The following is a 13458-nucleotide window of genomic DNA, read 5'->3' as shown; positions in this document are numbered from 1 at the left end:
AACAGTTTGATCAGGACTCTGACTATTAAATATATCAATAAGACACAAGAAATGTATTAATCAACATGGATATCACACTGATTATAACACGACTGGGAAATAATTAATGTTTAACCTTCAGCTTGTCCATCCATCCATCATCTAGACCCCCTTAGTCCTAACCAGGGTCCCAGGGATCAGCTGGAGCCTATCCCAGCTCTCTTTGGGTGAAAGGCAGGGGTCCACCCTGGACAGGTCCCCAGTCCATCACAGGGCCACATAGAGACAAACAACCTCACACACTCACACTCACTCCTATGGGCAATTTAGAGTCACCAATCAACCTGACATACATGTTTTTGGACTGTGGGAGGAAACCAGAGGACCTGGAGAAAACCCACACAAGCACAGGGAGAACATGCAGACTCCACACAGAAAGGCCCCTGATGGGTTTCAAACCAGGTACCTTCTTGATGTGAGGCAACAGTGCTAACCACTAACCCACTGTTTTTCCTCTTGAAAATATTTTTCCAATTTTAATTTTCATTTCAAAAACAATTTTTTATCACAGTTTGTTGAAGACAGTGTTGTTCATCAGCCTTTTTATAACAACCATAGTTTTTCTTTGTGTGTGTGTGTGTGTGTGTGTGTGTGTGTGTACACAGCTTTCTGGAGCTGAGAAGCCTCCTGCTGGAGAACCAGAGAACAACACATCTTCATCATCATCAGCTGCTGCAGCAGGAACAGATGCTCCTGCAGACGGAGGCAGCAAGGTAACAGCACCCTGAGGGAGAACTGATTACACGCTCCACTTTCTAGCTCAGCAGCTCTTAGATAATAATTTAGTGTTGGTGGTGTCATCATCTTCATCATCATCGTCTTCATCATCATCAGAGTTCTATAATTATTACAAAGAGAAGAAGAAAAGTCTGTTAGAAACACCCAGAGGTGTTTAAGAAGCAAAGCCTTTGTCTCCAGTGTAATCAGCCCATTAAAGGTTCAGTCTGTAAAGTTACTTCCTTCTTATGAAAATGACAGAACAATAAATAGAAAACTGTATATAAACTATATATGAAGAGCCTGCAGGGATTTCTAACATGGTTTGTATTAAAGGAGAGGTGGTTTAAAAAAAGGTTTTAGGAAGCTTCATTATTTAAAGCTAGACTAACCTATATACATAATCCATCATTTTGATTATTTTATTTAAAAAGGCACAAAGAAGAGACTCAGCAGGCGTGAAGTCTCTGCAGGTTTTAAACTGAACTGAGATCAGATCAAATATCAGCCTTAGAATAGAAGGGTTTTGGTTTGGTTCCGGTCCTGATTCTACGTCGTGCTGGACTGTAGAAGAGAAAACAGACGGTTGGTGACCCTTGATGCCTCCTCAGGTGGAGATGGTGTTCTGGCTGCTCTCCATGCTCGCCAACAGAGACAAGGAGGAGATGTCCCGGACACTCTTGGCTCTGTCCAGCTCCCAGGACAGCTGCATCGCCATGAGGAAGTCCGGCTGCGTCCCTCTGCTGGTCCAGATCCTGCATGAAGCTCCAGGAGGTGCAGGTGGTCCCGGGGAGACGGCGGTGGGCTGCACCCGAGAGGCCAGGTCCAGAGCCAGTGCCGCGCTCCACAACGTCATCTACTCCCAGCAGGACGAGGGCCAGGCCCGCAGGGAGATGAGGGTCCTGCACATGCTGGAGCAGGTCCGGACCTACTGTGACAGTGGCTGGGACTGGATTGAGAGCCACGCTGGGACACCTTCACCCGGAGGAACCAAAACCACCGGTGAGTCCACTTCCTTCTAAAACACCATGATCACTTAAATATGGTTTCTACGTTAAAAAATCCGAACGGATCAAATTGGCTCCCGGTTATTAAAATATTACATCAGCACTTGACCTCATTTATTTTCAGGATCATCTTAAAGTTCAGTGAGGACACTTAGTTCAAACTCTGCCAAAGTAAAGATCATGATTAACCCACAGAACCCAAAGCATGGTCACACAACTTCACACACTGTCACAGGACTGCACCGAGACGTTCAGTAGGTGTGACTTCATGAGGTGAGGTCAAAGGTGAAGCTGCACATTTAAAGGCTTTATGAAACTTGAAAAGAAGCCAGACGTAAGGTCCCTCTGAGCTTAGGTTCTGATCTGCACGTGTTATCTCTGATCGCTTTGAAGGAAACCAGACCAACAAACCCCAGAGCCACATGAACACATTAGTAACCACTCACTCATTTTCAGTGGATTTCATACACACATGCTTTACCTGTTTCAAAATGACATCCCCAAATGAAAACCTGCTCCTGTTCTTCACCCTGGTCTGAAAGGGGACTCTACGGTTTACAGCCAGAAGTCCAAATACGCAGCAGTATTTGAATTATTTAGTATTTGAACCAGTTCTGGCTCAGTCGTTCGTGACGGCACCAACACTGAGCTTTGGTTACAAACAGAAACAGGATCAGGAGCCTGACAGTCCAGGACAGACTGAAACACAGTGAGGGGAGACAGTGTCCCACAGGGTTAATGGACTTCCAGAGAAAAATGTTCCTGACTAAATCTGTTCTGTGTTTGCAGACATCCCTGAACCTGTGGACCCTCAGATCTGTCAGGCCATGTGCGCCATCATGAAGCTTTCCTTTGAAGAGGAGTACCGACGGGCCATGAATGAACTTGGTTTGTGGATCTCTGACATTTTTGCTTTCCATCAGGGAAATACTGTTTATCAGTCACTGACTGTTTGGTGTGGTCTTGCAGGTGGTCTGCAGGTTGTGGCTGATCTGATCCACCTGGAGCACGACATGTACGGCACGCAGAACGACCCCATCAACATGGCACTGCGCCGCTACTCTGGGATGGCTCTGACCAACCTCACCTTCGGAGACGTCGTCAACAAGGTACAGACAGACCAATGGGGACTTCCAGTCCTGCTGGGATCACCAAGGGCAAAGTGTTGGGATAAAATGATTCTGTGAAATGAAACGGGGCTGTAGTCCTGACTGTCACAGTCACTAATGCTGAAACTGGCAGAAAATTCATTTGTGCATGAAATAATCCCCTCGTTCTAAAGTGTGAGGATTTGCTGCTTTAGTCTTTCTACCATTGCAAACAGAACAAACATCTGAAGTGACAGTTGACACTAAAAAATACTTCATGTCAGGTACATTTTCTTCGCCGTTATTGACCCATTTATTTCCCTAAAACAAACAGAAACTGTCTCTCATGCTAGAGAGCTGCACTGATTAAAGTCAATCAGTGCAGCTCTCTAGCATGAGAGACAGTTTCTGTTTGTGGTGTTTCCAGAATAAGCTAAAGATCCAAACTAATTCTCCCATGTCAGAACATTTCACCTGGACAGGTTTGAAAGCCAGGTTTGTTAGAAATATAGACCCAGGGTCAGCTTCAGCTTCAGCTTCACAATGTGACGTTGTTTCAGCTCTTGTTGATGTTTTAACACTAGCTGATCCATTTATTGTTATTGGTGAACTCACGTATCAGGTTCTAAAGCTGGTGGTTATGATGGAGGAAATGTGAGAACCCACTCATGAGGCAGATTCCAGGGTTCCATGAGAACAAAAGCATTAGAATGTAAACAAAGAGCACAGACATTAACACAACAAATACAAGGAGACTTAGAACACATGGCAAAAGTACAGATCAGTGCTGAGTTCTGCAGTACAGAACAGCAATGTTTACAGAACCGGGCGTTTGATTTATGTCCCTCTCCTGCTTTGTTAGTTAGTACATGTACATGTTCCAGTTAGTTAGTTAGTCCTAGTTAACACCAGTGTGGCCCTTTGTGAAATCTTTATTGATTCATCTCTGCTCAGACAGGACTTAGTTTTGGCTGGTGTTCAGTTTATGGACCATAAAAATCCTCTTTTCCCCAGAGAGAAGACATGAGGTTTGATTTTCACTGCACTAGTTTGTCTCAGTTTAGATACAGTTTGTATGAGACCCCAGAACAGAGATAAACAAGACTTTGATATCTGACCACACTAACACTGCTGCTCCTTTGTAGGCCACCCTGTGCTCGAAGAAGAGCTGCCTTCAGGCCCTCGTGGCCCAGCTGGCCTCAGACAGTGAGGAACTCCATCAGGTGGTTTCCAGCATCCTGAGGAATCTGTCCTGGAGGGCCGACATCAGCAGCAAGAGAGTCCTCAGAGACATCGGCTGCGTGTCTGCGCTGATGACTTGCGCCCTGCAGGCCACTAAGGTGATGAAAACAAACCAACCCACACAGCAACACAACAAAGGCAGATTTATTTTGGGTACTACGTGAAGAAGAAGATGTCTATCCTCCAGCTAGAGGACTGTAGTAGCCTGCTTTCTACACCACAGGTCAACGTATTTCTGGACCCTCTAGTTCTTACAGGGTTAAATTCCTATTTACCACACTGATCTCAACGTGCACAGTACAAAAATACATGAGAGCACTAACTGGGTGAAAAGTAGAGTTTCTCTTTTTTTGTGTGGAAAGTGGATTTATAGTAACTGAACTAAAACAAACCACTGAAGGTGTTTTATGCTTCATCATAGTCTTTTTGATTCCTCACTGGTTTCAGTCCAGGTAGCACATCAGTGTGTTTTCTGTGTGTTTGTAAAGGAACCCAAACAGAACCCGTGTGTGTGTGCTGGTTTTCTAGGAGTCGACCTTGAAGAGTCTTCTTAGCGCTCTGTGGAACCTGTCGGCTCACAGCATCGACAACAAGGTGGCGATCTGCTCGGTGGACGGTGCTCTGGGCTTCCTGGTCAGCACGCTGACGTACCGATGTCAGACCAACTCGCTCGCCATCATCGAGAGCGGCGGAGGGATCCTCCGAAACGTGTCGAGTCTCATCGCCACACGAGACGACTACAGGTGGGTTTCTGAGAAGAAACCTCTTCCCTGAGCTTTTAAAATGAATATTTAAAAGCATGTTGAAGGTTGACAAAAACAATTTCAACTGCAGGTCCATTAACTAGACTTTCCTGGAGCTTTCAACCACATCCCATGGTCTTCATCAGCAGATTGCTAAATGTAGCATAAAAATCTGAGAACGGTCATTTATTTGTGATAAATAATGTGTAATTGATTGTTTACCAATTGATAATTGGTTATTAGATAATGCAGCAACCTAAATATTACAATGCAACTGTCCAGCAATATAAGCAGATGTTAGACACGTGCAAGACAAACTGAGCCTGGTTCTGCTGGAGGTTTTTTCTTCCATTAAAGGGGGTTTTTCCTCTCCACTGTCACCAAGTGCCGCTCATAAGGGATTTGTTAGGGGTTTTTGTTTTTGTAAAGTGCCTTGAGATGATTTGTATTGTGATTTGGCGCTATACAACTAGAATTGAATTGAATTGAACAAATTAAAAATCTGCAAGTTGATGTCGTCCAACTACAGTGGATGATAAATCTGTTTCCCCACACAGGATGAAGTCAAAATGCCTTCTGCTTTATTTATTCACAGGCAAATCCTCAGGGACCACAACTGCCTCCAGACCCTGCTGCAGCACCTGCGCTCCCACAGCCTGACTATAGTGAGCAACGCCTGCGGGACTCTGTGGAACCTCTCAGCCCGAAGTCCAAAAGACCAAGAGCTGCTGTGGGACCTCGGAGCAGTTAGCATGCTTCGCAACCTTATCCACTCCAAGCACAAGATGATAGCCATGGGCAGTGCTGCAGCTTTAAGAAACCTCCTCACCAACCGGCCCCTGAAGTACAAGGATGCAGCAGTTGTATCCCCTGGCTCGTGCATGCCCTCGCTCTACATGAGGAAACAAAAGGCTCTGGAGGCTGAGCTGGATGCCAAACACCTCGCAGAGACCTTTGATACCCTTGAAAAACAGAGCCCCAAGCATCTAACCCTCAACAAGCCGCTACGGCACATTGAGAGTCTGGCGAAGGATTATGCATCAGATTCTGGTTGTTTTGATGATGACGAGGCCCCGAATGTCTCCAGTAGCCTGGACACTGGGAGCTTCTCCATGCTGTCCATGTTTCTCACCAACTCTAACTTCCTGCAAAACCAGCCACGTAAAAGGGACAATGAACCTGAGAGAGACAATGAAACGCCTCAGATTGTTGCAAAGAGACACACACCGCCTGACGATGTGGTATCTGCTGCTGCAGAGAAACTAGCACAAAAGATCAGTAACACAGTGGCCAAGATTGACAGGCTAGTGGAAGACATCACCATGCATACATCCTCTGAGGACAGTCTAAGTCTTAGCTCTGAGGACCACCTGGCAGACTGGCCTTACGGACTGGATGAATTCAATGAAGCCCGGGCAAAATCATGTTCCCCCTGCCGTCTCTCTGATACAAGTAGCTTGGCCCACAGAGAACGCCTCAGTAGAGCCCATGCCCTCCTACGACTCAAAACTGCCCACACAAGTGTATCAACGGACAGTCTGAACAGTGGCAGCACCAGCGATGGCTACTGTGGCAGCAGAGATCAGATGCAACCTGCTCCGAGAGCTCTTATGATGCAGCAGCCACGACCCAACCAGCTTGATCTGAAGGTGGCTCATCCAGAATATCTCAATGTAGTCCCTGCTGTCCTGAATGAAAGGACCCAACAAGATATTCCAGAGAGAGATTCTGTGGACAACAAAGATGTGAAAGCTTTAGAGCTCAGCAACACGGATGCAGAAAAAAGCCAGGATCAACCTATACAAACACCTGTCAGTGCTTCCACTAAAGTCTCCTCTGATGTCAGCATGACCTCAATTAAACTGTCTCCTTCCTATCAACAGGTCCCTCTCATACAGAGCGTTGCCAAATTTGGTGTAGCAAAGACAGCCATCAATGTCCAGGCTGCCCAAGCCATGAGGAGACAAGCATGGGTACCTCCTGTGATGACTGAGGGGAGCGTTACAAAATTTTCTCCAATGACAACCACCAGAAGCCCAACCATCGGCACAATGGAGACGGTCCAGAAGTACTCTGTGGAGAACACCCCGATCTGCTTCTCCCGCTGCAGTTCACTGTCCTCCCTCTCTTCTGGTGATGGAGCGTTGGAAGGACAAAGTGAAAATGAACTGGAAAGTGACTCCTCATTAGAAATAATAGAAGTGGAAGATGGAGAAGTGGTGAAGAGAGCTGAAGAGGATGAAACCTTGGAGGATCTGAGTGACAGCCAGCTGCTGATGACTGATTCAAAAACCTTTCCCAGTAAAGAGACAGATCCTATTCAGATCCCCTGTCCTGCCAAAAGGGAAAAAGTGTTCCTTAGAGGAGCGTCACCGGCCGTACTCGAAGACAGATCTCCATCCAGTTCATCTGAGAACTACATCCACGAGACACCACTGGTTATGAGTCGCTGTAGCTCAGTCAGTTCACTGGGCAGCTTTGAGTCTCCATCTATTGCCAGCTCAATCCAAAGTGATCCATGCAGTGAGATGATTGATGGAACAATAAGTCCAAGTGATCTTCCCGACAGCCCAGGTCAAACCATGCCTCCTAGTCGAAGTAAAACACCATGTTGTGTCGAGTCAAGTGGACCAGAAGCGCAGGCTCCAGGAATAGCCGGCCAGTGGGAAAGCAGCCTTCGAAAGTTCATGGAGATTGCAGACTCCAAGGAGAGGTTTAACCTTCCTCCTGACCTGGACACCATGATCTACTTCACTGTAGAAAAACCCACTGAGAACTTCTCCTGTGCTTCGAGCTTAAGTGCTCTGCCTCTTCACGAACATTACATACAGAAAGATGTTGAGCTCAAGTTGACCCCCCTGCTCCAGCACAATGACAAAAATCTCTCTTTACTTGATGACGATGAACAAGGACCCGACAATGGGGAGAGATATAGTGAGGGTAACTCAGATGATGACATAGAAATCCTAAAGGAATGCATCAACTCAGCAATGCCCTCCAAGTTCAGGAAAGTAAGATCTTCCCTCATGACCACCATCCCTCCTCATATTCTCAATTCCCAGATTCGGAAACCAGTCCATCTTCCAGTTTACATGATGCTTCCAAATGGTAAAACCCAAATGTGTCCTGGAAGGAGGATTGTCATCCCCCAAAAGGACTTGAAATTTGATGATTCTTCCTTTACTGATTCTGCAGAAGGCACACCTGTTAACTTCTCCAGCACAACATCACTGAGTGATGAAACACTCCAATATCCTGTGAAGGAGAGGGGGACTAAGGACCGCATGGACAAACAGGAACCACTTGATGACGAGGCCAAGAGGATTGAAGACTTGAGGATATTCTCACACTTCCACAAACCCAACAGAACGAACTATCCACCAGAGATACAAATGAGCCGAACAACCAAACATGTCGTTCCCACTCAGAGGGTGCTGATGCAGAGCAAAGAGGTAGCTGATAGAGTGGCAAGCCAAAGAAATCGCGATCAGTCTCCTAGCCAACAAAAGAAGAGGCAAGTTCACGGTACAATCAGGAAACTGGAACTGCCTGTCATAAAGCAAAACACAGAAGGTAACATCAATGTGGGATCACAAAAAGGAAACGCAGTCTTTCAACAAACTACACATTCTTCAGACGATATCAAAGGCATTTATGGTGAACGTGAAATCGATGCAATGAAACAAACGAGCAGAAAACTGACAAGAGAAGCAAGTAGAAATACTCTCTCCCGAAGCATGACCAACATTGGCAGGATTGATAACTCCCAAGTAAAGCCCAGAGGGTTCCAAAGGATAAAACAAAATCTGATAAAGGATGAATCTCTGGCATGTTACTCACTCAGCTCATCTCTTAGTTCACTGAGCGATGTGGAGTTCCAAGATCATAAATCTAAAGCCCAACAACTATGGTACAAAAACAGACACAACAAAACCCTGAACATGGTGCAACAAGCAAAGCTTATGACCGTTCACAGCCAATACGAAGAGCAGAGTTCACCAAGCTCCGTCAGCATGGATTCAGAGGATGACCTCCTTCAGAAATGTATAACATCTGCCATGCCCAAGCAGAGAAGGAAGCTTGCTGCCAGGAAAAAGAAAGAAAGTATTGAAAAACAAAAGACTTTGGATGGCTGGAACATGGATGAGGAAATGGATAGTGATGACACGGCCTGGGATAAAGATTCTGACCTCAACAGTGTTGAATGGAGAGCCATACAGGAAGGTGCTAACTGTGTCGTCACTGGGCTGCAGGCATCAAAGTCTCAAGAGCCATCATCTGAAGAGACTGAATCAGTCCTATCATTCATGTCAACATCCAGCTTTACTCCCAAAGAAAGGAAGTTTGCTAAAGACAAAAAGGCAAATAAACCTCTGGACTTTGCACAGCGCAAGCCGGTTCCAAACTTACCAGTGGTTTTCAGAGGCAGGACAGTGATCTATACACCGAAAAAAGAAACCGCTCCATCACAGAGACCTCCTCCCAGAAAAGTACCAACCAAGACAGATGCTCCAAAGAACCCAAACCTTGCCCAGCACAGATCAAAGAGCCTTCACCGATTAGGCTACCCCCAGGACACAGAACTGTCTTTGCCAAAGAGGAGCTCTACTCCACCTCCAAGGATACCAAAAAGTACATCCTCTGGATCTTCACAAAGCTCCACACCATCCAAACAGTCGCAGAAGATAACATCCCCGACTCAGACAAATCAATCCATGCCGAAAAAGAACACCACACCAGCTACTAGCCCACCAGCTACTAGCCCCCCAGCTACTAGCCCACCAGCTACTAGCCCCCCTGAAAGACGGGGTCGCTCTCCCGTTGTAAATCAAAATGAAAAATCCCCACCACCTAAAACTCAGAAGTCACCTGTCCGAATCCCTTTTATGCAAAACTCAGTAAGGCAACCCCGACCTCTGTCACCGCTGGTAACTAACCAAACAACCAGCAGACAGGCCAACCAGATCAATGCGAAAAAAGCGCTACCCACCAATCGTTTCGACCTGGTCAGGATGACGTCTGTCCATTCAAGTGGTGGAGAGTCTGACCGCAGTGGATTCTTGAGACAGCTGACTTTCATTAAGGAATCGAAGACTCCACTAAGACGTGATGCCTCTGCACGCAACATGCCTGGATCTCAGAATGGGTCCCCCCGCAGAGCAGTTCCTGGAGCTTCAGCTGTTTTTCTTTGCTCATCACGATGTCAGGAACTTAAGGCAGCTGTGCACCCCACAAGAAGGGTGCAAGTGAAAGGTGGAGGACAAGCACAGCAAGTCCAGAGGCCAGGTACTGGCCATCAGACACAGACTACAACCCTCTCTAGAGCGACCTCCAGCGAAAGGGACCTTTCCTCAAGACGCCCAGCGAGGAGAACTAGCTCTGAAAGTCCGTGCAGGGTAGCTCAACGAAATGGGCCTGGCAGAGTGTCCGGAATGAGGCAGCAACAAGACAGAGATACATTTAAACGTCACGCCTCATCCCCGAGTATAAACATACTGAGCCGGGTCACCAGCCGTTCTTCCCTCCGCTCTTCTTCTTCAGATTCGAGTGGAAGAGCAAAGAGCGAGGATGATACAAAGAAAAAAGGACAGAGAACCACATCTCGGCGAAATGACAGAGTCACCTGGAGGAGGATCAGAGATGAAGATGTACCTCAGATATTGAAAAGCACTCTGCCAGCCAATGCATTACCTCTGGTGCCTTCTCCTGATGGGGAAAAGCCAAAGCTACCCGCTCTTCCAGGAAAACTGCCAACCATTCTACTTGCATCCCGCAAGACAAGTGATGCAACAGTCCAGACCGAAGACTTTACGAATAACAAGACCAACTCGAGCACCTCTCCAACTGTCGAAACAGCTCCAGTGATCTCAGAGGAAGTGGCAAGACTTGCCCTTGTCAGAAAGATCAGTGCTACATCTGTGCTAAACCTCCAAGATGGAGATGGAGAAAGTTCCCTGAGGAGCCACAGCACCATCTCCTCCGGAACAACAGATAGTCATGTGGGCGGGGTTGTCCATTTCCGCCAAGGATCTCCCAGCAAGGCTGCACGAATCACTCCGTTTAATTACATCCCCAGCCCCATGGCCTGCTGCCTGCAAGACACACCGAGCCAAGCAGCCACAATCAACGAGAAGTCGGGGGGGAAAAGTGAGTCATAGGACGTTTACTGGATTACTGAAAGACTTTACTGGGTTCCTGAATGAAACTCAGCACTCAGGTGGATGGATGAGGAGCGTGCTGGTCCCTATGCCTCTGTTATTGACCCTTTACTTTCCCCATTCACTGCAATCAAGTATTTCTGTCTGAACAATTAATCACAGCTTCCATGTACCAATCACAGAGTTGGATGTATGCATTGAGACCGGTCTGGAATGAACAGACCACCAATAACTTTCAGAGATGCCCTTCAGAGAAAAAACATGAAAAAGGAAGTGCATCTTTTTGTACTTTTTTTGTATTTGTAGATGAATCATTGCCTGGTAGAAACGTAGTGAAATCATGAAGCTAAAGACACTTACCTTCACACATCAGTCGCCATCGGTCTCCTGGACAGATAAACGTTATGCAAACCTCTGGATGATAACACACCTGGACTTTTACCTGAAAAGGTACAGACTGTGGTGGACTCTTGACAGTCTCTCACGAAGGACACAAATACACTGAAGTATTTTTTACATTCAGTACATCAACACTTTAGGCCTCACCACTGAACTGAACATGGTACACTGTTACATACAGAGCTCAGTGGGGTTGGGGGTACAGATTTGATAAACCATGTCTTCAGATGAATATCTTTATGACTTTGTGGATATGATTCAGTATGTTACAGCATAACCGGAACAGGACAGTGACATTATTTTAGAAAATGATTTAGTATAAGAAAGACAAATTATTCATTTGAGAAAGTGGTTAAGTGCAAACTGTTTACCTGAGGGTGGAAGTGGGTGCTGTGGATAAAATGTTTTTTAAATTTAGAATCCTGCAAATTTCTGCAAAAAACACAGACGTGTTAGTGGATAAAATAAGCAGGCAGGAATTGGCTAAGGCAGGAAATGAAATACAAACTAATCACAAATCCAATGTTACCATTAAGAAGGTTTGCACAGTAAATAGCAACACAGCCTGAACTAGGCCAATACAAGCCAAAACATCACGTGGATCCTTTAAGGTATGAAACACAATGATTTGTCACAGTTTGTCACCCCAGCACCTACTGGACTCTGCTTCAGTCACTGCTGCAGAAACTGTTATAGCAAATACTTTCATTCTCCAAACCATCAGCAGATACTGGGTCACTGTACTCTCGCCTGAACGCTATGTCTTAATCAGTATTGTAAATAACGAGCAGATATACAAAATGTTCAAAGTTTCAATGGTGAGCAAAAGAATCTCCGACAGCATGCTACTATATTCACCGACTGTACAAACTCCCGTTAACATTGTGGACACTGGATGCCGACGTTTAAAGCCTGACGAGAGCGTTGTGTTCCTGCGCCATCTGTGTTCCTGTGCCGCAAAGACAAATAATGCTATAAAGTGTCGACGTAGATGACATGCCTCTGGTAATCAAATGCAATGACAGATTTGTGTTGCTACTAGATTCAGGTACTCTTTGCTGTTGAATATGTCCCGTCACAAACAAGAAGATGACTTGACTGGATGGTGGTCGGGCAGGTGTGTCTCCTACCGGAGTTATCCTCTGGAAGTCTTTCTAAATGTGTTAATAACTGCTTAACTGTGTTGCTGTAAAAGTAGTGATAGGTCGAGAAGTCGCGAACGTAAAGACAAATATTCTCTGTAGTTGTACCATCACTCCTCCATGTGTACTCAGAGATCAATGACAAAGGTTAATCTACTGGTTGTTAATGAAAGGGGGTTTCCTATCGAACACTCCTGCTCCTGCCAGGCTGAATTTCCAAAGCATGTTTTGAGTAGGCATAAAACTGGCATTTTAAAATATTAAAGTGATACTCCGACAGTCATCTTTTGAGTATCAAGCACTCATCCATTAGATATTTACTTTGGAGATTTGGTCATTGAATAATTGTTTACTCATCATGTCATTTTTTACTTCTCAGATATCAGGATCTGATGCTTCGATTTGTCACCTAACACTAAACTCATTCATTTTAGTTTTGCCGTAAACATCAGCATCATAAATCACCTGCCGGGTTTTTAGTCATGTGGCCCAATTGTTTTGTTCTCAATCACAAAATTCAGTTTGTGTGAAAAGGATGATACAACCACAGGTTTTAAATGATTTTCCATCATTTCACAGACTCATAATATGGATTAGGTGGATTCACGTGTACCCGAGCGCCTGACAGACAGACTTTGAGTGCTGCTTTAACAGCCCCTACAAGACTAAAGCTAAGAGACAAACGGTGAGAAGGTCCTGATGTTTGTCCACCATCGCTGTCAGTGACCTTGTTCACACATGGCTGCAGATCAGCTTCTACACTCAGTCATGCCCAAACTGATGCAGAGGGATTTAAACATTTAATTACTCTGATTGGCTTGAACGTGTGTGAGCCCACAGCAGGAATCGCTTTGGTTAAGTCCCAGCCTTTTGAACAAGGTCACACAGGCGTTATGGTGCCATGTGAAATAGGCAACGATCAT

The 13458-nt window shown here is 45.7% G+C and overlaps 1 protein-coding gene across 1 annotated transcript in view; it reads left to right on the top strand.

Moving 5' to 3' along the window:
• The window catches only part of apc2 (APC regulator of WNT signaling pathway 2), a 31524-nt gene extending 18283 nt beyond the window's left edge, over nucleotides 1-13241 (top strand). The window contains exons 8-14 of the mRNA XM_026323052.2: nucleotides 645-752; nucleotides 1368-1758; nucleotides 2553-2651; nucleotides 2733-2872; nucleotides 3997-4191; nucleotides 4622-4836; nucleotides 5432-13241. Coding sequence (XP_026178837.1) covers nucleotides 645-752; nucleotides 1368-1758; nucleotides 2553-2651; nucleotides 2733-2872; nucleotides 3997-4191; nucleotides 4622-4836; nucleotides 5432-10994 — 6711 coding nt within the window. The 3' untranslated portion in view covers nucleotides 10995-13241. The remainder of the gene's footprint in view (nucleotides 1-644; nucleotides 753-1367; nucleotides 1759-2552; nucleotides 2652-2732; nucleotides 2873-3996; nucleotides 4192-4621; nucleotides 4837-5431) is intronic.
• Nucleotides 13242-13458: the final 217 nt, after the last annotated feature.

The sequence above is a fragment of the Mastacembelus armatus genome, chromosome 4 (genome assembly GCF_900324485.2).
Source record: "Mastacembelus armatus chromosome 4, fMasArm1.2, whole genome shotgun sequence".
In the NCBI taxonomy this organism is placed as follows: domain Eukaryota; kingdom Metazoa; phylum Chordata; class Actinopteri; order Synbranchiformes; family Mastacembelidae; genus Mastacembelus; species Mastacembelus armatus.
The sequence above is the reverse complement of the archived record's forward strand: the minus strand, read 5'-3'. Positions and strand labels throughout refer to the sequence as shown.